The sequence below is a fragment of the Armigeres subalbatus genome, chromosome 3 (genome assembly GCF_024139115.2).
Source record: "Armigeres subalbatus isolate Guangzhou_Male chromosome 3, GZ_Asu_2, whole genome shotgun sequence".
Taxonomy (NCBI): Eukaryota; Metazoa; Arthropoda; class Insecta; order Diptera; family Culicidae; genus Armigeres; species Armigeres subalbatus.
In genome coordinates this window covers 203,255,094-203,276,772 of record NC_085141.1, presented here as the reverse complement: position 1 = coordinate 203,276,772, position 21,679 = coordinate 203,255,094, and the positions used below count along the sequence as shown (strand labels likewise).

The 21,679-nt window shown below is 37.9% G+C and overlaps 2 protein-coding genes across 6 annotated transcripts in view; both read left to right on the top strand.

Moving 5' to 3' along the window:
• The window catches only part of LOC134226812 (dystrophin), a 156,236-nt gene that overhangs the window by 86,061 nt on the left and 48,496 nt on the right, over positions 1 to 21,679 (top strand). For all 5 annotated transcript variants that reach the window (XR_009983564.1, XM_062707820.1, XM_062707819.1 and 2 more), the window contains 4 exons: positions 7,115 to 7,287; positions 7,356 to 7,506; positions 7,572 to 7,695; positions 10,151 to 10,305. Coding sequence is in view for 4 of the 5 variants with exons in the window: in XM_062707820.1 (XP_062563804.1) it covers positions 7,115 to 7,287; positions 7,356 to 7,506; positions 7,572 to 7,695; positions 10,151 to 10,305 (603 nt within the window). In the remaining variant the exon portion in view is untranslated. The remainder of the gene's footprint in view (positions 1 to 7,114; positions 7,288 to 7,355; positions 7,507 to 7,571; positions 7,696 to 10,150; positions 10,306 to 21,679) is intronic.
• On the top strand, positions 19,124 to 20,717 carry LOC134223928 (uncharacterized). Its single transcript, XM_062703153.1, has 2 exons — positions 19,124 to 19,816; positions 20,209 to 20,717. Exons 1-2 carry the CDS (start codon positions 19,216 to 19,218, stop codon positions 20,715 to 20,717), a joined length of 1,110 nt encoding a protein of 369 aa, XP_062559137.1. The 5' UTR covers positions 19,124 to 19,215.

Sequence of the window (21,679 nt, the reverse complement as noted above, 5' to 3'; positions counted from 1 at the left end):
AAACCTTCATGCCAAATACTGTCAAAAGTTTTTTTTTTCATATCAAGAAGAGCAATTCCAGTCTAACTCGAATTAAATTTGTAACTCTTAACAAACACAAACCAGTAATTCTTGGTATCGCGAGGAGATTGAAATAAATCTTAAATTTTTGATTCGTAACAAAAATTTACTTTTCACTTCATTTCACACCGATGAGATGAATATATGTTCAGTGAGTTGGAAAACAGAATAGTTTTTCTACTTCTTGGAAATTATCGTAATAACATTGTCGTCAAATTTTCGCTTGTCATCAACAATCACACCAAAATATTCAATCAGTAGAAGCAAAAATATTAGAACGCCAGAGGACCTATTATCCCATACATCAATTGTGATCAACTTAATTCAACCATAGTAACCTGGATTTCACATAAAGAATTTGAATGGTATCTTGAATGTCAAATAATGTCAAATTAACTCTAGCAGCTGGTATTTCAATGTGTCCAACATGGGACGAAACTTTTCAGCTTTAAACGTCCCAGCAACTTTTTGAATAAGAATCACTAAGAAATCCTTTCAAATTTGCGGCACGTGCCCAGAGTTTGCAATGATTCATTTGTAATGATTCATTTATAAGGTCCAACAAGTTGTGTCCGACTACATCAAAGCAGTCTTGTATAACTTTAGCATTTACATTGTCTACGGAGGCCGTTTTTTTTTCAACAAAAGCAAACATCCCTAAAATTTTTCAACGTGATTAGGTAAAAGGTGAAAGCATTCAAATCCATTATAGCACTGAACGGCTGCCTTATTTCGTCAGGTTTATACTCTAAATCAATAGATTGATTAATTAATGAATAGCTATTGACGAAAATTTCATTGAATTTTTCTGCAATTATTTATCCTTATATCCCATCGTAGGTTAGTGAGTAGTTTCGTGATCATTATCCAAGGCTCTCATAGATGTGAAAAATTTATTCGCAGTCCAAATACAGTCGCCTCTCCACATCTCGATATTGAAGGGACCATCGAGATAGGGATAGATCGAGGAATGGAAGGAAAATTGAAATGGGTACTAGATCCAAAAAAGCTCGCTGCTATGAAAAACGACAACAAAACAAATGTCGTTTCCTGTTGTTGATGTGTTTGTTATTGTCCAAAGATGGTCTAGTAGCCTAAAAATTTGACCATATCGACATAAGGAAAGAGAATCCTGAATAAAATATGATCAGAACCCATCGAGATAGAGAGATATCGAGATAGGGAGGTTATCGAGATGTAGAAAGCCCAAATGTATGTAGATTGAAGGGACTGAGGAAACCATCGACATAGGGAGAGATATCGAGATATAGAAAATCGAGATATGGATAGTCGACTGTAGCACGTATTATCAAAGCATTGATCCACCACGTGGCGGCCGAATTTTCAAAAATATCAGTTTTTCTGGAGGTATGTTTTTCTTGGGCGATTATATAGCGCTCATATGTTGTTGCGATAAAAAAATTATCGGTGGAGTAGATTTTTTTATGTGCGATACAATATTGTACAATATTGGGATGAAACTCCTGAAGAAATTTTCGACTTTCTTAAACTTCTCCTAGAATTCTTTTGGACATTCCCCCTAAATTCCTTCAGGGCTTCCTCATCGAATTCCTTCACGAAATTTTCCTTCGGAAATCCCAAATTCATTTAGAGACTTCTTCGAAAATTTCTTTGGAAGTTCCTTCGAAAATGTCTTTCTTTAGCAATACATTAAAAAAAAATGGGATGTCCTTTGGAAAAATTTTTCGAAGCAATCTCTGATGAAATTCTTCCCAATTTTTGAAATAACTCCTGAATAAATTTTCTAGAGTTCCTGATAGAATTCTCAGTGGAATTCCCGAATAAATTCTTATTGATATTTCGAGGATTTATCCAGAAAATTTCTTGAGAAATTCTTTCGGAATTTTTCCAGAAATAAATAATTTCCGCGAAAATCCTTTTTTTTTCAGAGCAAATTTTTAGAAAATATTCAATTTAGTGAGTCGTGCCCCAGTTTAACTTCGCTCGTCAATAATACTTTAGTATCCAAACACGTTATATCCAAATAACGTTTCATTAATCGTATGGATGTTTCTGCAGTCTTCACGACATTCCGTTAAACAGGCTGATCATATTGCAATTCTGGATCACCAAAACGCCGAACTGTGCCTAGAGCATAGTCATAGTAGTTAGGACTCCATGAGAAACCACTGTGGGTAGCTCATTTGATAATGCACTGCTCGTGTTAGATAGGTTTGAATCACGCAACTCATGCATATTTTTTTTTTGCTCCAATACTGTCCAATCCAATACTTGCCCGAAAACCCGCAGATCTTACAGTCGTTGATGTTCTCCCTGCATCCTTTTATCAGAGAGTTCTTCAAGATTTGTTGGGTAGGATTTTTGGATGTCTCTGGCGAATCGCCTCAAAGAATCTGCACCTTTTGATTTTAAAGCAAATTTCAAATTCTAGCTATTCTTTCCCGGAGTAATGCAATGACCAATATAAATCATGTTTGTTCTTCTTGTACCGTTCAGTATATCGTTTCAAGGTTAATGTAGAAATCATTTGAAAGTTACTTTTACTCCGATTTTATTGTTTCTTTTTTTTTTACTTCTGGTATATATTCACGTTGAACATTTATTTTTTGAAACATGTTACCTTTGATTGATATTATCAATTTTCAGCCTTGTCGGCCGTGCGATTTGAAATTTTTGCAAACCAAATTGACGCTAAAATCGTCGCCAGCAGAAATGTACATAAGATCTGTCAAATCAACGGTGAACAAAATTTTAAAAACTCAGTAATCACATTATTTCCCACAATTGAGTCCGGTTTCTATGCAGATCAACATGATTAAACTTCCAGTTAACACAGTTTTATATTACAGATGTTAGCGACAGTTTTAATGTTTAATGGTTAACTATGCCATTGTGTATAGTACAGCATTTTTTTTCTATTATAATGTCGACAGATTAACAGTAAATGTATTGAAGTTTCGCATTGAAATGTGTTTTTAAGAAATTTGGCCATTATTCATGCTGGTCGCAGTAAATAATTAAAATATGATGAAAATAAAATACAGTCGAACCTCCATCAGCAAAAACTTAAAGTGCCAGAATTTACTTGGAAAGTTGTAGAAAGTTTTAAAAAATTATGGTATATATTAAAATATATTAAACACTAGTTTATTTGTGGACGCTGTAGCGCCCGTGGCAAACGTTTTTTTTTTTTTTCAATATAAACGGTTCATTAATTCATGCATTAAAAAAATCTAAATTATCAACGTCTGTTGTCTATGATTTTTTTCATCAAATGCTGTGTCTGGTTGTCTAAGTTTGTCACTGGTTTTGTTTTCTGCATATGATAGTAAAAAAGAATTGAAGTGTCAAATATTTTATTTTTTGTGAGAATTTCCCCGCGTGTTGCGTCTGGTTGGCTAGTCACCGGACAGACAAACAGGGCTATTATATATAGTATGATAGTATGATGTTCTAGTGGGTTGTCCGACATTTCGCGGTAAAACATTCCGCGGTAAACCATTTCGCGGTGTACCATTTCGCGGTCTGTAACATTTGGTGGTAATCTGTTTCGCGGTTTATACAATTTGGCGGTATTCCATTTCGCGGTATATAAAATTTCGCGGTTTACAATTTCGCGGTGCTTCGTTTCGAGGTATTCAAGCTTAGCTTATCTTTTTACCTTTTTTTATTTTTAAGAGTTCTCCATTTTTTTCTACCAACTCTTAATTTCCTCTTCTTTATATGACCGTTTCTTTAAAGCGTTTCCCTTTCATTTTTCTTTTTTCTTTTACGAACTATTTTAAGCTATTTCCAAAAAAAACATACATACTTGTCAATATGATGATTAGATGTGTGAACTTTGTCATCAAGATACACTAATGATAAAGCTCGCTGTTTGTCTATTTATTTTGGTAGAACTCAGAAGATGGAATGACTAAAAATGATTCATAAGGCAAAATGTATCTTCATTAAATGTTAGCCGGTATTAGGCGAAATATCATTTACTGCCTTCTTTAAATGTTCGCATTATGTTCGGTATAAGGCAAATTGTGATGTTTCGTATTCTTTAAATATTTGCATTTGTCCAGTATAAGGCAAAGTGTGTTGTTTTGCTTTCTTCAAATGTTTGCATTTGCCCGGTATAAGGCAAAGTGTGTTGTTTCGCCTTCTTTACATAGTCGCATTTGCCAATATGTTTTGCATCTACATATTTTTTTGTTGGGATTAAAATTTAAACAAGACTTGTTTGTAAAGCGAATAATCATTGAGCTTACACCAGACTTCTGGTGTAAGCTCAATGATTATTCGTTTTACATTAAAATTAGGTGAGTTTAGAGGCTTTTCAAAGCTAAAGAACACATTATTGAGCTACTTGTAATATTAGTAAAATTAATGACGCCTCCAGAGAGCAACTATTGGATACCCTTGTGGCCCGAGGTAAACAACCCTTCCGGGATATAAGAGGTGTTTTGGGAGATCGCGATGTGATATATATGCAGGCCATCTATGCCTTCCTTTGCTTGGCTGACATCAAAGTTTAATGCCTATATTCTTCTCTTTCTCAGTTTTTTTTTCTTGTCCGATTTTGTTTCTCTGTACCATGTACCCCGAAGCTCTGGCCACCCGGAAGATGCTCCCTGACGAACCAAAATCGAGCACGACGCCACGCAAAACCGTTTTCAACGTTCAACGTCAAACGCCCGGATGAGCAGCTGAAATAACCTAAACCCAAATCCCTACACCGTCCGTCCTATATTAAGTATAGTTAACCTTGAGTCACCACGAGTATTATGGTCTATGTCCCCTCCCAATTAACTGTTAAGATAAGATGATATACCATGTAAAAATATCATACTTGAGAATTGCGGCTCCGCAAAGTGTCACACACGACTGAGCCTACCAAATAAATGAACTGGTAAAAAAAAAAAAAAAAATTAGTAAAATTAAACCTGCGAATTGGTATTGACCGCGAAAAAGTTCACCGCGAAATAGTACTAACCGCGGAATGGTATACCGCCAAATAATATAAACCGCGAAATGTTATACCGCGATATGATCTGAACGCGAAGTGGCAGACCGCGAGCTGGAACACCGCGAAATGGTTTACCGCGGAATGTTTTACCGCGAAATGTCGTACAATCGTTCTAGTGCTTTTAGAGTGGTTAATGAAGTTTCAAACCAACTACATATATTAGGATTTTGGTTTTCCATGTTGTAAGCCACCTCGAATTCACTTCACCAACGACAGATCCTCAGCTGATTACAATATTTCCATAAAACAACATACTCAAGCAAAAAAAACTCCAAGAACCGTGTTCGGTTTATGTTGCTGGGCTGGCAGCAATCAACTTCGCTTCGAAGATAACTTCCCGTCAATCTGTAGACCATTATTTCATCTTCTCAGATGGTCTTAGTTTTATCGAGGAATTCCAGACGATGAAACCAGTCATTCAAAAGATCATTCAATATTACCTTTGTACCTATGGGTCCCATCCCATTGCTTAATCTATGGCAATGTGAAGGTGAGTTTTTTAATACTGCCATCGGGAGTGACAATGGGTCTGGGGGGTGAGAATGGGTCATTGCTCTTACCGGCAGCCTGGAGGTCGGATATCAAAATCGTTCAAAAAGGTCTCTTTTATTTTAGTCTTCTTGCCCTCGGATACATTCAATCTATTCTACAAACAGTCTAAGTACTTGGAACAGGACCCATTCTCACCCCCGACGATGGTAGATAAATCTCGAACAATGATTTTTCCCATTAGTCCCTCAGAGGACTTTTCAACGTTGGCAAAGAAATCGGACACACAACGAACTTAGACAGTGACTACATATTTTTCCCGATACAGGCCGATACAAATATTTGAAAACAATTATGCCCCCCCTCCTTCAAATTTTTTTGCTCAAAAATAACATTTTGAGGGGGCAACAAAAAAATTGGATAATTTTGAGGATTTTCAAAACATTCTTTAACAAATCCGAGGAGTTTTTTGATTTTTTTCATTTTAATATTTATTTAACATAATTTAAATTCAATATTTGTAACGGCCAATTACCAAAGTTTCTGCGTAACCGTGGTTCATAGGCGAGGAATTAAGTCGGGGCTTTATTCGCACGATGTCGGGACTTATGCCCAATCGTTGTTCACTACAGGCACATCAGAATGAATCTTGTCGATGGGACAATCATAATTCTTCAATTCTTCATAATTCATCTTCTTCATAATCAAATTTTGTAACCGTGAAACTCTTCCATGTTAAATGATATTGGCGAAACCACAAAATGTCAGGAATTCTGGAATGGTTTTCTATGTTTCGAAAATATTTTAAATTCTGAGATTCTGTAAAACAAGTTATACCTAATCCGTTTTAAATATGTAATGGAATATGTTAAGGATTCTTTAGCATTTTTCGATTCCTAAAAAATACTGAAAACCTCTTTAATAAAGGCAATCAATCAATCAAATCGATTCCTAAAAATCTCTAGTAGGGAAGATATTTTACAAAAACTGTGGGGCTGTGCCTCATAAATTAGAGAAAATGTCAACCTGGAAATTTTCGACATCTCTTTGTTTTATTTTATACTAGCAGACCCGATGAAGTTCGTTTCTACTAAAATTAATTTATTCTCTGCTCAGTTCTCGAGTTATGCAGAAATTTCTGCGTCATTTGTATGGGAGTCCTCCTTCCTAAAGGAGGGAGGGGTCTCGAACCATCTTAAGAATCCGGGTCCAAAAACCTCTGCACAAATGTTCACGCCGATCAATTCAGTAGCTTCGGAGTCTATATGGTTCAGACAGACAGAAATTCATTTTTATGTGTATAGATAAATTTTTATATATCCTATGGCCTAGAAATAAACCATATAAAAAAGTACGTCAATTATGTCTTGAATTGAGACTGCGGAAACGTGTTTCGATCCTCGAATTGCATCCCATGAACTACTACAGTTTCCAATCCTAATTTGATGTCATGATGGCTAAAGTAAATAAACTTGCATTATTTGCGGGGTCTATGTTTCTTTTAAGTTTAGCTCATTATATCATAATAACTTGGAATTAATCATCTTGTTTCGAATTGTTTATTTATAGGATCTTCAGTCCGAGATTGAATCACACCGTGTAGTTTATGACCGTTTGGACAATACTGGTAGAAAGTTACTGGGATCTTTGACTTCTCAGGAAGATGCTGTTATGTTGCAACGTCGTTTGGATGAGATGAATCAAAGGTGGAATCATCTAAAATCCAAGAGTATTGCCATCAGGTATTATAGAAGCATAATGTGAATGTCGATTAGCTGTTTTATGAATTTATTTATTTTTGCTATTATAGAAATCGCCTCGAGTCAAACTCCGAGCATTGGAACGCATTGTTGTTATCGCTGAGAGAACTAACAGAATGGGTCATTCGCAAAGACACCGAATTGACCTCTTTGAATCTAGGTCCTATGAAAGGCGATGCAGCAAGCTTGCAAAAACAAATGGTAAACTTATTTCTGGCTTTGTTTCCGTTTATTTTTATATATTACTTTGTGTTTCTCTCTAACAGGATGATCATAGAGCTTTTAGACGTCAGCTGGAAGATAAACGGCCTGTTGTAGAAAATAATCTTCTCAGCGGTCGGCAATATGTAGCAAACGAACCACCATTATCGGACACCAGTGATTCAGAAGGTAGGCAGAGGGTTAGAAGTAAAGGGGTGTGAAAGACATTTAGTCAAATTCGGGTTTAAACCTTTCCCTAGTAGCGCACATTACTCAGATTTGGTGGTAGCAACTCAGACAAGATTTAGTCCTATATGAATCACAGAAACCCATTATACGGCAAGTGTCTAATAGGAAGAAATCATCTTTGATAAAAAAAAGTTTTCTTACAATGTTCTGAAAACTCATATGTGAATTATGTACATTATGTGGAAGATATTGATTTGAAAAATGTATTGGAGGTAACCACTTTCCCTTCAATAGGACTCGAATCCACGACCCTCAGTTGTTGACGAAAATTTGATTATGTGACGGCTTACATGAAACCATAAACATACGCCAAATACAGTAATATCCCGATTTTACCACCCCCTGGTGAATTTTGGGGTGATAAAACAGGGTATGTGACAAAATCGGAAAACAAATATTTTCAAATTTTTTATTCATTTTACTAATATGAATCATTTTATGCTTTCTTGTCAAAAATGCTTAAAAAATCCTTCACAGGTACTCAAAAGACATTCATAATAAACTACAGGCGGTGAAAGTTATATCATGAAAATCATTATTGTTGCGATATTATTTCTTGGGGTGACAAAATCGGGTCGGAAACGTGATAAAATCGGGTGTAAACAAAATCGGGCGTAGACAAAATCGGGTCAACACTGTATTGCTTTTTGTTGTCGAAAAACATGTTTTTATTATAGGGGAGGACGGGGCAAGATGAGCCCCCTTAATTTTATAGATATTAGGCTTTTTTCTCTCCTAATAATCACACTGCAAACTGTTAGGGTATATTTTTGTGGTATATTCCCATCAGAAACTGAAAAAAAAAATTAAATGAATCTGAAATACAGATATATTAGCAAACATTAGTGAAGACTTCGGTTTTCATATAAGAAATCAGTATTAGAAAATAAAGTCTTTAAACACATAAACATTTTTTAATGAAAATCTCGACTAAGCATACATATTATATGTCTTCAAATAATATTTTAGGGACATTTAAAATATTTACAGTGTTTGACCATGCTTAATAAGATTTGAACAATTTATCTCAAATGGGGCAAGATGAGCACCCCATTTTGAAATAATAAAAAATACATATAATGCAAAATCTTTTTTTGCACAACCTACAATTAAAATTTACTGTGCGCTGAATCTGTTGAACCTACATTATCAAATTTACTGAAATTTTGTACTGATTTCTGTTATTCAATGTGATTTTGATAGTATAAATAAAGAACAATAAGTTATCGGCCACAAAAAAATGTTTTGCTTAATATGAGCAATACGCATTAACAGCTTTTATTTTTTGTTTATATTAGCGATCTAATACATTTCAGTTGGAAAAATTGATTTTGAGAAGGGTACTCCTCTTGCCTCGAGGGGGTGCTCATCTTGCCCACGTAGAACCAGTCAAAAAGAGAGTTTTAGTTAAGTCATATTTATCGGGATTACCTTTTTTTCTTTCAAAAGTCGCGTCCTAGTCTAGATGCTAGATAAGATGCAACAAAAAAGAACTGTCGTATTGCAATATACAAGAGCATGCTCGATGAGAAGGTTTCAAGTATCTTTGTTAGGGTGTTCATCTTGCCCCATCCTACCCTAATTCACGGCGGCAATGCTTTGATGTCATGACAATTAAAAAAAGGTAATCCCAACACATAGTATTATGATATTCCCGGACCTATTCCCGATACAGGTTCAAAAACTAAAGATAGTTACATTCACCCCTATTCTTGTCTACGAACGAACGAAACTTTCGAACGTTCGTTTCCTTATTTGATTTTCCTGGCGTAAATGAGAATGCGCATCAGCTTTCGTGTTCGACTTACACTTTTATATAGGAATACAAAACCAGATAAAGTACCCCATTAATCTATTATAGAATTGAGGTGCAGAGTGGCAATAACTTGAACAATGGTGAAAAATATTATTTTTTTATTTCAAGAGTTGACCGCATTTACCACGTATTTCGTTGCTTAGTGGGTAGCTATCTGACCATGCAAGAGTTCAGAGGCTACACTGAGTTGATTAATAACTAAGCAATACCCTCCCCGCACATCCTCCCCTTTTCCAAAGAGCATGCTTAGCCTTCCTCCATTGTCGTCTCTTTAAGATAAAGAATGTGTGTTCCAAATTTGGTTGAAATCGGCCAAGGGGTTCAGAAGCTACACTGAGTTGATCGATAACTAAACAATACTCCTCCCCCCACACCCTCCCCCTTTTCCAAAGAGCATCCCTAACCTATCGTCGTCTCCTTATAAGAAAGTATGTGTGTTCCAAATTTGGTTGAAATCGGTCTATGGGTTCAGAAGTTATGCTGGAACATACATACAAACATACAAACATTGAGTTTTAAATATATATAGATAGATTTGTATCCACTCTTTTATTTTTTTTTCATCTCATATCTTTACAGCAATCGATAGTGAGTCCCGTTATTTATCTGCTGAAGAGCAGAGCAGAGAATTGACACGCAGTATACGACGAGAAGTGAATAAATTGTCGGAACAGTGGAACCATTTGATCGATCGCTCTGACAATTGGAAACACCGGTTGGAGGAATTCATGACGGTGAGTTTTTTTTTGTATACCTAAAAGGTTTTAAATTTCATGATTAGAGGTATCTGTACTGCCCACAATCGCATATTTGTCCCATATGGATAGGGGCTGTTTTTAGCAAGGGTAGGGGTGATCGGGGCAATATGGGCCACCAATCGTTCGAAAACGCGCTGAAAAGCTCAAAAAATCATCATTCAAATGTAGTTGGCTTATACTAGGGATTGTTACCTTTCATATTACGTCGATGAATGATGAAAAATGCGTTTGGAAATTGTTAGAATGCACTTTTGAAAATGTATTGATTTCAATATTGACTCCTTAGCCGTGCGGTAAGACGCGCGGCTATAAAGCAAGACCATGCTGAGGATGGCTGGGTTTCGATTCCCGGTGCCGGTCTAGGTAATTTTCGGATTGGAAGTTGTCTCGATGTCTCATGATATACGAATGTAAAAATGGTAACTTGGCTTAGAATACTCGCAGTTAATAACTGTGGAAGTGCTAAATGAACACTAAGCTGCGAGACGGCCCTGTCCCAGTGTGGGGATGTAATGCCAATAAGAAGAAGAAGAAGAAGGGGCCACTCATCTAAACTGTTTTTTTTTTTTGAGAGAAAAGTGCCGTAATGTGGAAGAATATGATATTCCTACAACAGTTGCATACTAAATAAAATTAATAAACCGCTCAACAGCGGATCGAACCGATTTGCTACTCTTCACCGTTTGAACAGCCACATTTCAATTGATCAATGGTCATTTTTTCTGTTCCGATCGCAGTAATGCGGCGTTGTAATTTTTCTGTAATGAATCTAACGTAGATGATAATATTATTGTATTTGGCAACTGAAATTTAAACTTGTTCGCATATTAAGGCCTAATATCTTGCTCTGTGCAGGTTTATGATAAATTAAATTCAGATTTGTATCAGTACAAACATAACAATATTCAATTATAATAGTTATTCAATTATAATAGCTATTTTGATTGTAATGTATTTTTGACCTGTATTTTAATCAGTTTTGTGTCAAAACCTTATTTATAAACTTCAAATCTTATAATAATTTGTGCGGTAATGCGGTTTTTCACGTTGAGGCATACGTGGAGCATTCTCTTAAAGATCATATATTTGATAAAGCTTGTCAATAAGCTCAAAATGAGGGTAGTTCATATTGCCCCTACTGCCCCTAAATGGAAATCTGCAAACAGACAGTTGAGGAGGTAAACTCAGGTAGTGTGGGGATGGGTGTTTTACATTTCGTTGATCTTCCGACAAAGCAAGAAGCTTCTGATTGATCTTTGTACTTGTTTCTTACTTTTAATAGATATTATTGCCACAAACATGTCACAATAATTATGAGTATTGTTAGGAAAAAAATGGGTTTGTTAAAGGGTTCCTTTTTGTCACTTTTCACGGGCCTTGTATATTTTAAGTACAGGGGTTAGACAAAAAGGTTGAGATAGGTAAAATTATGTCGAAATTCAAATCATCATAACTTTGCGTACAATGATCCGATTTTGATAAAATTAGAACCATCAGAAGCGGACGCTCTTCTAGTATACTGTCCTCCTGCAAAAACCGAGGTTGGTCCTTGGCCACCGGAGATGTTCCGGGTTTTCCGAAGGTATGTTCAAGATGTATTTTTTCCACTGCTTGTCATTTTATGTGACGTTCACTTTAATCATGTTTTATGCTCTCCCCAAAAACTAGAACAAATATGCCGACCAATGGTGGCTGTAGATCGAGAATCCATCAAAACTACGCAGAGATATGGCCATTTCCGTGAAAACGGTTCCGGGAACATGATGAGATGATAACAGATCGGAATAATGCAAATATGAGTATCTAACTTCATGGCTTTGCGAGACTATGATATCAGGAACATTTCCAGAATGATAGTGTCCACTGCCACCCTTATAACAGGTTCCAATGGCCTCCCAGGAGGTGCCGGTTTTGGCACCATCTGGAACCATGCATATATGGGTGTCAAAATTCATGTTTTCCCAAGACGATAAATATAGGATCTTTATTAAAGATACGTTTTGATGACTGTAAGACTCTCTGGCCAATTTGTAACAGGTTCCGGTGAAGAGTTTCCGCGTCTAAAGGTCCCGATTTCATCGAAATCGGATCATTCTACACAAAGTTATACTGATTTGAACTTCGACAAAATTTTGCCTATTTCAACCTTTTTGTCTAACCCCTGTATGTCACTTTCATATCGCCTTCTCCTAAGAGGCCATTCGCATTATACGTGGAGAGTAGACTGGCCCAGCTTAGTATGGGGATAAAAAATATTATCGTATTCCACGGGGCACCTCCCAGGATTGTGTCTTTGGGTGAGAAAATCAATCTCTCAAAATTTCAGCTTAATCGCTTGTTGCATAAGCTGGCACAATTGATTTGAAGTTTGTATGGGGATTTCAGTCAAAATGTATAGGAAAATACACCTCCGTCACTCATTCGATCTGGAAATGTGCTATGATTGCTCGATTGAGCTCAGAACTGCAAAAAGGGCAGTTGGTATGTTACAGAACAATTTCACAGAACGTTGTACGATGATTAAATGAACTTTTACTTAGCTTTCAATTGATTAATTAAGAGCTAAATTGTGTATTTTTAGATTTATTTATCGAATCGTATCAGCCGAAAGATATATAAAAGTTCATTTAATCATCATACAATGCTCTGTGGTTATTAGCCCAAATATATGGAGATCGAAGAGAACGAGAAAACCATTGACATAGGGAGAGATATCGAGATATAAGGAACATCGAGATATAGAAAGTCGACTGTATTCATATTATCACGTTCTCATTTTATCATGTATTCATGTTTTTTTATGTTCATATTTTTATATTTTCATTTTATCTTGTTTCATATATTTTCATATACCGTGACCTGCCCTAATTCCGCGCATCGCCTAATACCGTGGTTTTCATAAAAAATCAGAACCTGGCTATCATGGACATCACATTATTTGGTGAAAGGTTCAAACATAACATGTTTGAACATTTCACCAAATAATACGATATCCATGATAGCCAGGTTCTGATTTTTGCCTTTCTCGTACAACAAAGTTGTACCAGAAGGCTATAATTTCACTCTCAAAGCCAAATTTTGATAGAAGGCTCGGAGACCCATAGTGTTATATACCAATCGACTCAGCTCGAAAAACTGAGTAAATGTCCGTCTGTGTGTGTGTGTGTGTGGATGTGTGTAGCCCCGGGATTTTTTTTTGTTAAACACGTTTCACATAGAAGGACTTGACCGATTCGAGTGCAACTAGTTTCATTCGACGGAGAAACTTTCCTAGTTGGACACTATTGTTTTTGTTTGCTAATAACTCATTCGGTTTGAATAATATTTCTATTTTTCTTTTAACAAATACGCTGTTTACATGCACACTTTAAGTCATTAATCAATTTATCCGTGACGCAATCCATTATTCTCATAGTTGAGTAATCCTTAAGTAGCGTGATATAATCGCATCAAAGCTTTTAACCGCCAAAATGTAGGCAATTTACGTTGCATTTACCATACTATTTCGAATTCAACACATTGAATCGAGAAAGGCATAATCACCACTGGTGGATAAATTTGGGTTTTATGAAAACCACGGTATTAGGCGATGCGCGGAATTAGGGCAGGTCACGGTATTTAAGTTATCATTTATTTATATTTTCATATATCTTTATTTTCATATATTTTTATTTTCATATATTTTTATTTTCATATATTTTTATTTTCATATATTTATATTTTAATATATTTATTTTTTCATATACAGCTATATTTTGATATTTCCATACTGTCGTTTTCTCATATTTTTATTTTTATGGCATGTAAATATAATAGTGTGAGAGTGTAAAGTTATTTCATATTTTATACTTTCTTATTCTTATGCTTTCATGTGTTATATTTTCATAGTTTTGCTTGTTTAAATATTTACTTCTTATCTTTCATATTTCAGTTATATAACATATTTCCATATGTTCATGAATTATATTTTCTTCCACGGAACAGCACACGTTTGGTCAATGCAGCTCTCTTTGTTTATAATATCATTCATGAGAGAGATAGAGTGAGAAAACTACAAACTATTGAGTTAAAAACTTCGTACTTAAAGTTGAGTTGATTAAACTTTTTTTAGGTTATTTATTTTGTCTGTGTACAATATATCTCAAGCCCTTTCATACGATATTTTAGTGCTGCAAACTTAACGTTTCAATAATAAACATAGTGTTATATACCAATCGACTCAGTGGATTAATCTGGGTTTTCAACCCTAAACTCTATTTGTAATGTTTACGGCATGATAATTTACGATATACCTATTTGAGGAACATGTAACTGTTGTGGAGTTTACGAAAGTGAACAGAACAGCACGAGGTACTACCAGTGCTTGGAATTCCGAAAATCTTAGTAATCGATGGTACGTAAAACGAATGAAAATGGTGTACAAAACGGAACTGAGTAATGCTCTGATGAATAATTAACGATTTTGTATAGATGAAAACTTGATGTAGGGGAACTGCTCCTGGTATTCATCTCATGGCTCCGATATTCATCCCATCAACAACAAAGCAATGCACTATGCTCCAGCATACAGATTTACGCGGAAAGATGCATTTTACGTTAAATCTATATTTTTAAGAAAAAAAAACTGTTCTACAAAATTGTTCGAAAAAGTAAGGCCATCATTAGAGTACTACCAAAAAATAGGGTGATTTTTAAGTCCTTTGTTTGGCGCCCTTAAATACTATGAAGAGTATTGCTTTGGTTTTTAGGCCGTTCACTTTGTATTGTTTATTGTACGGCTTAAAAACCAGATGTGTTACCGGTAATGCGAGTAAAAAATATTGTAGATTTTGAATGGTTTTTCAACTAATCTAAATTTGCTGTTACAATACCATTGACGTATAGCATTGACATGTTTTTGGCGATGAAATGAGTTTTTACAATCAATGAATTGAATTAGTCAGCATTGTTGGCTTTTCGGCCCTAATCATATGTTGCTCGAGAATTTTACCTAATTGGATTAGGGTGTACCTCAAAAAACAGTATTTTTAAACTACTTTTTTCTGTTTAGATTTCTCGAAAAAGTCGTCTCCGGGTGACTTTTACAGGGCTGTTACAACAGTCGCGGATTTCGCGATTTTCGCGTTTTTCGCGAATTTCGCGGATTTGTCGCGGATTCATCCCTCCAGTCGCGAAAATCGCGGTTCAGTCAAACATCGACGCGAAAATCGCGGATTTATAACTACACTCTCGCGAAAATCGCGATCTCCTTCAATTTTATTTTAGGATTGATTCATTCAACGTCAAGATCCAAACACACGGTATTTGAATGTGGACACAGAAAGTCTGTCAAATTGTTAGATCGATCATATTGCATTTCTGGATTACCGAAATGCCGAGTACTATTTATTTTATTCTTAGAACTTTTGTGCCGCTAATTGCGTAATTAAAATTATGATTACTTGAGCTGCATAGAGAGTCGACGATAAAGTCGGATCAAACGCAGTAATATTCACACCTGCAACTGCCGGGACGGAACTGATAGATGATTGAAGCTGTCTTTGTGTTTTTCAATTTATAATATTAGGTTCAACACCAATGAGGAAAGGAATTAGAAAGATTAAGCAATTTAAATTAAGAGGAAGGCCGGATCAGAAGGGACGCCTTGCGAGTCAACCAGGGGCTTCATCAGTTATTTTGAGTTAAAATTATCCCATTAAAATGATTGTTATAATAAAATTTAGCAGGGAAACAAGACAAAAACACTAATTAAATAGACAAAAATTGCGATGATAGGGTCCCGATGGTTGCGGCTTCTTCCTAAGGACTGGAATTCTGGGGTTCCTGCCACTTTGTATATGGCTCCGTTTCTAAGGGTGGTGGAAATATAGTTCATCTGCATCCTCTAGTGTTTGCAGTAATCTTTTCTTTGCGCGCTGTTCTCCGGTATTATATTAACTTGCTACTGAAGGATTGAGGTCTAGTTTGGGAATGCCACATTTTGACCATCCTGCCAAACAGAAAATCACTGTGGATTGTTCGACCTTTCTTTCTGTGAGAAAGGATCAGATAGATCACCTTTCAATGGTTGAGGTTGCAAAGAAATAAAAATATCACCTTGCAATGGTTGGGGCATTTAGAAATTCAAATATCGTCGGTTGAACAATAGAGAGGTTTTGTTTAATTGTCAGACCATCAGTTGCGTCCAGTTTTGTACCATGCTCAATGACTCGTCCTTTGTTTTATTATGCATTCCAATAACTTTTTGGAAGGCTAGTTTTTGTTCCATTACCTGCATTTCAAAATTTCTCGCTGTTATATCCATTGAGAGTTCGTTCGTGATTCCTTAGTCCTTAGTTGCAACAAACTTAGTCCTTAGTTGCAACAAACTGTCTGACTGAACTTGAGCCTTGAGCGTTTCATAGCGTACTAAAAGGTATAATTTAGATATAGCCCTGGTATTTAACTATGACAACAGACTGCCATCTGCACAACCAACTCATAAAGAAATGAAATGATACAACATCAATACGTAATACGGTTTCAAAATGTCTCAATAGTAACATTGCCAATTTTTATGATGAAATTGAGTTGTTAATCGGTTGCATTGAAATCAACGCAGAACGAAGTGTTTTTATTCAGTTGTATTGAAACATTAGGTGTAACAATAAAAATTTTCGCCGTGTACCATAGTCGATGGTCTGTGTACGTTCCGTATCGCAACTTTAAACTGTGTTTTTCGTGTTGAACCGATTCGATTTTATTATTTTTCCTGTTTCGATTATAACTAATTACTGTGAAATCGTGCGTGGATGTTAAGTGTATATTAAATAAGTGTATAATAAACTATTGTGAAAACGATTAGTCGATCACGGTGTTGTGTTTACATCTTTCGCTTCACTATTCCCTTGCTACACTTTTTTCGGCGACCGTACTTTCGAACTGTCCGTGCTTAGAGCATTTCCACCGTTGATTCATAAAGCAGAATAACACCAAACTAATTATGGAATCCGCCTGTGATCATTGCGCCAAGCCCGTTAAAAACGATGAAGAATACATCTCTTGCATGGCATTCTGCGATAGAATGATCCATTTGAGGTGCTCTAGCATTAAATTAACGAAGACCTTCATAAATGTTATCAACTCGTATTCCAATTTGTTCTGGATGTGCGACGCTTGCGCGAAACTCATGAAATGTGCACGGTTCAAGTCTACTGTTTCTTCGCTCGGTAACACGATCGAGGCAATTACCGAGAGACATGAGATCGCCCATGCTGAACTCAAAGCGGAAATCGTAAAGCAGGGAAATCAGATCGCTCAGTTGTTGAAAGGCATCGCTCTTACTACTCCGAGTCGGTCCAGTCCGAGAACTCTCTTACGCCAACCACCTTTAAAACGACGTCGCGATGATAGCTTGCTCATCAGCAAATCTCTCGTTAGCGGTACTAGAGCAAGTGTTTGCTCTGTTTCTGCTGAGGTTCTTACTGTCCCTGAATCCGTCGAGCAGTTCTGGTTGTATCTCTCAAGAATACATCCTAGTGTGCAATGCGAGTCCATCGAAAAACTGGTGAAAGAATGTGTCCAGTGCGAAGATCCCGTTAAGGTTATTCCGCTAGTGAAGAAAGGTGCCGATACCAGCAGAATGAGCTTCGTTTCGTTCAAGATCGGATTGGCCGTAAGACTAAAGGAAGTCGCCCTCCGCCCAGACACCTGGCCGACAGGAATACTTTTCCGAGAGTTTGAGGACCTCTCAAAAAACCTATGGATGCCTAAACCTATGAACACGCCGTCTGTCGTCATATCTCCAGACCCGAACGCCTCCCAGTTTCTGACTCCCACTTCCGGACAGGATCCGGCATGTTGATTGAAAACCACTGCGAAACCGCCCAACGTCCTTCCGTACGATGCCAAATCACCTCTCCTGAAGACTCCGCATCACCCAGACGCACAATAGAAAGCTTGTTGGAAGCCCCTGATCGCCCCAATCCAGTCCCGCTCTCTGCTGCCTCCGATCATCATAGCCGTCTGGGTCCTGAGATTGGTGGTAGAAAAGGGGGCTTCCACCATGCTTGCACAGGCAAGTATTCTTCTGATTGTAGTTCTTCTCTGCGTGACGATTTTTCCTCCACCCAGGACCTAGGACCTCCACCTTCGTTGCCTCATGCTGCTCAAAACTCCAGCACCTCACCCGGTGGTGATTTCCATCGAGATTCGCATTCCTCTCTGCTGGTCCACAACGCAAGTCAACAAGCTTCCATTGGATCTCCAGGACGCCCCATGAAAAGCATTTTGGGAGAATTTCCCGGTTGCTCTAGTTCAGTCGCGCCTGTTGCAGCCAACGTTCTTCGAAGTCGTCCTGGCCCTGAACTTAGATGTGGATCGGGGAGCTCCCAACCTGCTATTGCAGGCAAGTACTCTTACATCCCTGAACCTTCACCGCCTGATGCCGTTCAAACTTCTAGAGCCCCGTTTGTGGATTCCAACCTCGTTTGCGTTGACGAAGTGCTGATATATTATCAGAACGCCGGTGGGATGAACTGTGATGTCGAACAATATCTTCTTGCCACGTCCGATGATTGCTACGATGTGATTGTGTTGACCGAAACCTGACTCGATTCCCGTACCCCATTTAGTCAGGTGTTTGGGCCCGAAGATTTTCGCTGCGACCGTAATCTTATGATCAGTCACAAATCAACTGGAGGAGACGTTCTAATCGTAGCGAAGAAAAAAAAACGAAAAGCAAATTTTAATGAAAACGACTTATGGGGATGTGTCGAGCAAGTATGGATGCTCCTCCAGTTTTTCCATCGTTCGGTGTTCCTGTGTGCACTATACATACCTCCTGATCGTGTTCGCGATGATACACTGATCGAAGCTCACACACAATCAGTCTTGTCAGTGATAGAAATGACTAATGCTTCGGACGAAATCATCATTATCGGTGATTTCAATCTGCCAGGAATTTCGTGGAGTTCCTCCTGCAACGGGTTCCTTCACATAGATATGGAACGATCTTCATTACACAGTCACGCCTCCAAACTCCTCGATTACTACAGCACAGCCACGTTACGTCAAATCAATCACGTTACCAACGAAAATAATCGCAGCTTGGATCTGTGTTTTGTTAGCGCTCAGGACGCTGCTCCGCTAATTTTGCATGCTCCATCACCGTTAGTTAAAGTAGTTAACCATCATCCTTCGTTGATACTCAAGCTGAACAACACGCGAGCCAATGTTGTTGCATCGATCGAGCCCATAATCTACAATTTCCATAACGCCGATCATCATAGCATTGCTGAATTCTTTGCTACATTGGACTGGGTTGACATTCTTGGCGGTTGTGATGCAGAGAATGCGGCATTGACTTTATCGCATATTATTGGACACGTGATTGAAAGACATGTTCCTAAGAAAATCGTCGCTCCTTATAGTTGTCCTTGGCAGACCCGTCAGCTTCGTAGAATGAAAACTGCTAAAAGAGCTGCTCTCAAGCGCTATTCCAAACACGGTTCCATATCGTTGCGTGAGCACTACAAAAATTAAACTCTGCGTACAAGATTGTTAGCCGACTCTGTTTTTCTCAATATCAGCAAAATATACAGCAAAACTTGAGGACCAGGCCTAAAACGTTCTGGAAGTACATAAATGAACAAAGGAAACAAGCTGGGCTCCCTACAACAATGACTCTGGACGAGGAAGTGGCCTCTACACCCCAATCCATCTGTCAGCTATTTGCCGACAAGTTTGTGAGCACCTATTGTAACGAAGTCATCTCTGATGTCACAATCGCTGAGGCTGCTAACAACGTTCCTGCAGTCGGGATCACTTGGGCCACGTTTTTCGTAGATGTATAAATGATCCGTAGAGCTAACTCGCAGTTAAAATCATCCATGAGTCCAGGTCCGGATGGCATTCCGTCTGCGTTCTTGAAAAGGCACATCGAACTTCTGCTCGCTCCCTTTCAATTGATTTTCAACAAATCGCTATCCAGTGGACTTTTTCCGTCCGTGTGGAAAACCGCTACAATGTTTCCCGTGTACAAGAAGGGTGATCGAAAAGATGTCAACAATTATCGCGGCATCTCATCCTTGTGCGCTGCATCCAAATTATTCGAGCTAGTTATAACAGAACCACTCATATCTCACTGTAAGCAACATCTGAGTGCCGATCAACATGGGTTCATCTCAGGCAGATCTACGACCACTAATCTTTTGTGCCTAACTTCGAGCATTACCGACAGCTTTGTGCAGAAAGCACAAACGGACGTTGTATATACGGACCTATCTGCAGCTTTCGATAAAATTAACCACGCTATCACGGTTGCAAAATTGGAAAGATTTGGCATTGTTGGTTATCTTTGCGCTGGTTCCATTCATATCTCACCGGACGGAGACTGTCTGTTACGGTAGGCAATTCTCAGTCCACTGAATTTTTGGCAACCTCAGGCATTCCTCAGGGAAGCCATCTTGGCCCTTTGATATTCCTCTTGTATTTCAACGATGTAAACAATGTGCTTCGAGGACCGCGACTGTCGTATGCGGATGATATGAAGCTCTATGCACTAATTCGGTCTATCCCTGACGCAATGGACCTACAACAAGATATTAATTCATTTGCGGCTTGGTGCACATTGAACCGGATGGTTGTCAATCCTAGCAAATGTTCCGTGATCTCTTTCACTCGTGTACATCAGCCAATAATTTACAACTATGAGCTCAATGGAATCGTGATGCAACGTGTGAACTGTATAAAGGATCTTGGTGTTATTCTAGATACGCAGCTAACATTCAAGCATCATGTCTCTTACGTGATCGAGAAGGCTTCTAGAACATTAGGATTCATCTTTCGCGTCGCCAAGGGTTTCACCGATGTTTATTGCTTGAAATCACTGTACTGTTCGCTGGTTCGATCTACGCTGGAATATTGTTCCGCTGTATGGCATCCTAATTACCAGAACGGATCAGTAAGAATTGAATCTGTTCAACGCCGCTTCATTCGTTTTGCTCTTCGGTTGCTTCCATGGCGAAACCCATTCCGGTTACCAAGTTATAGCAGCCGTTGTCAATTGATTAATCTTGAAAGCCTACAATTGCGGAGGCACATTGCACGGGCCATAGTCGTTGCTGATACGCTCCAAGGCAGAATCGACTGCCCTGAAATTCTGGAATCAGTAAACTTGAACGTTCGACCTAGGGCACTGCGAAATAACGGAATGCTGAGGATACCTTTTCGAAGAACGAATTACGGACAACGTGGAGCGATGGTGGGTCTACAGCGGGCATTCAACGAGGTTGCCACATGTTTTGATTTTAATCTATCCAGACAGACGGTTCGTCGTAATTTTACAAGGGCTTATTCTGCCATGTTTCAT

Bases quoted from the DNA above. Each gene is read 5' to 3' on its own strand.
- LOC134223928 (XM_062703153.1), top strand. From the start codon at position 19,216: ATGACTAATGCTTCGGACGAAATCATCATTATCGGTGATTTCAATCTG. The intron at 19,817-20,208 runs GTTCCATATCGT...CCATGAGTCCAG, and splicing joins CAAGCGCTATTCCAAACACG to GTCCGGATGGCATTCCGTCT.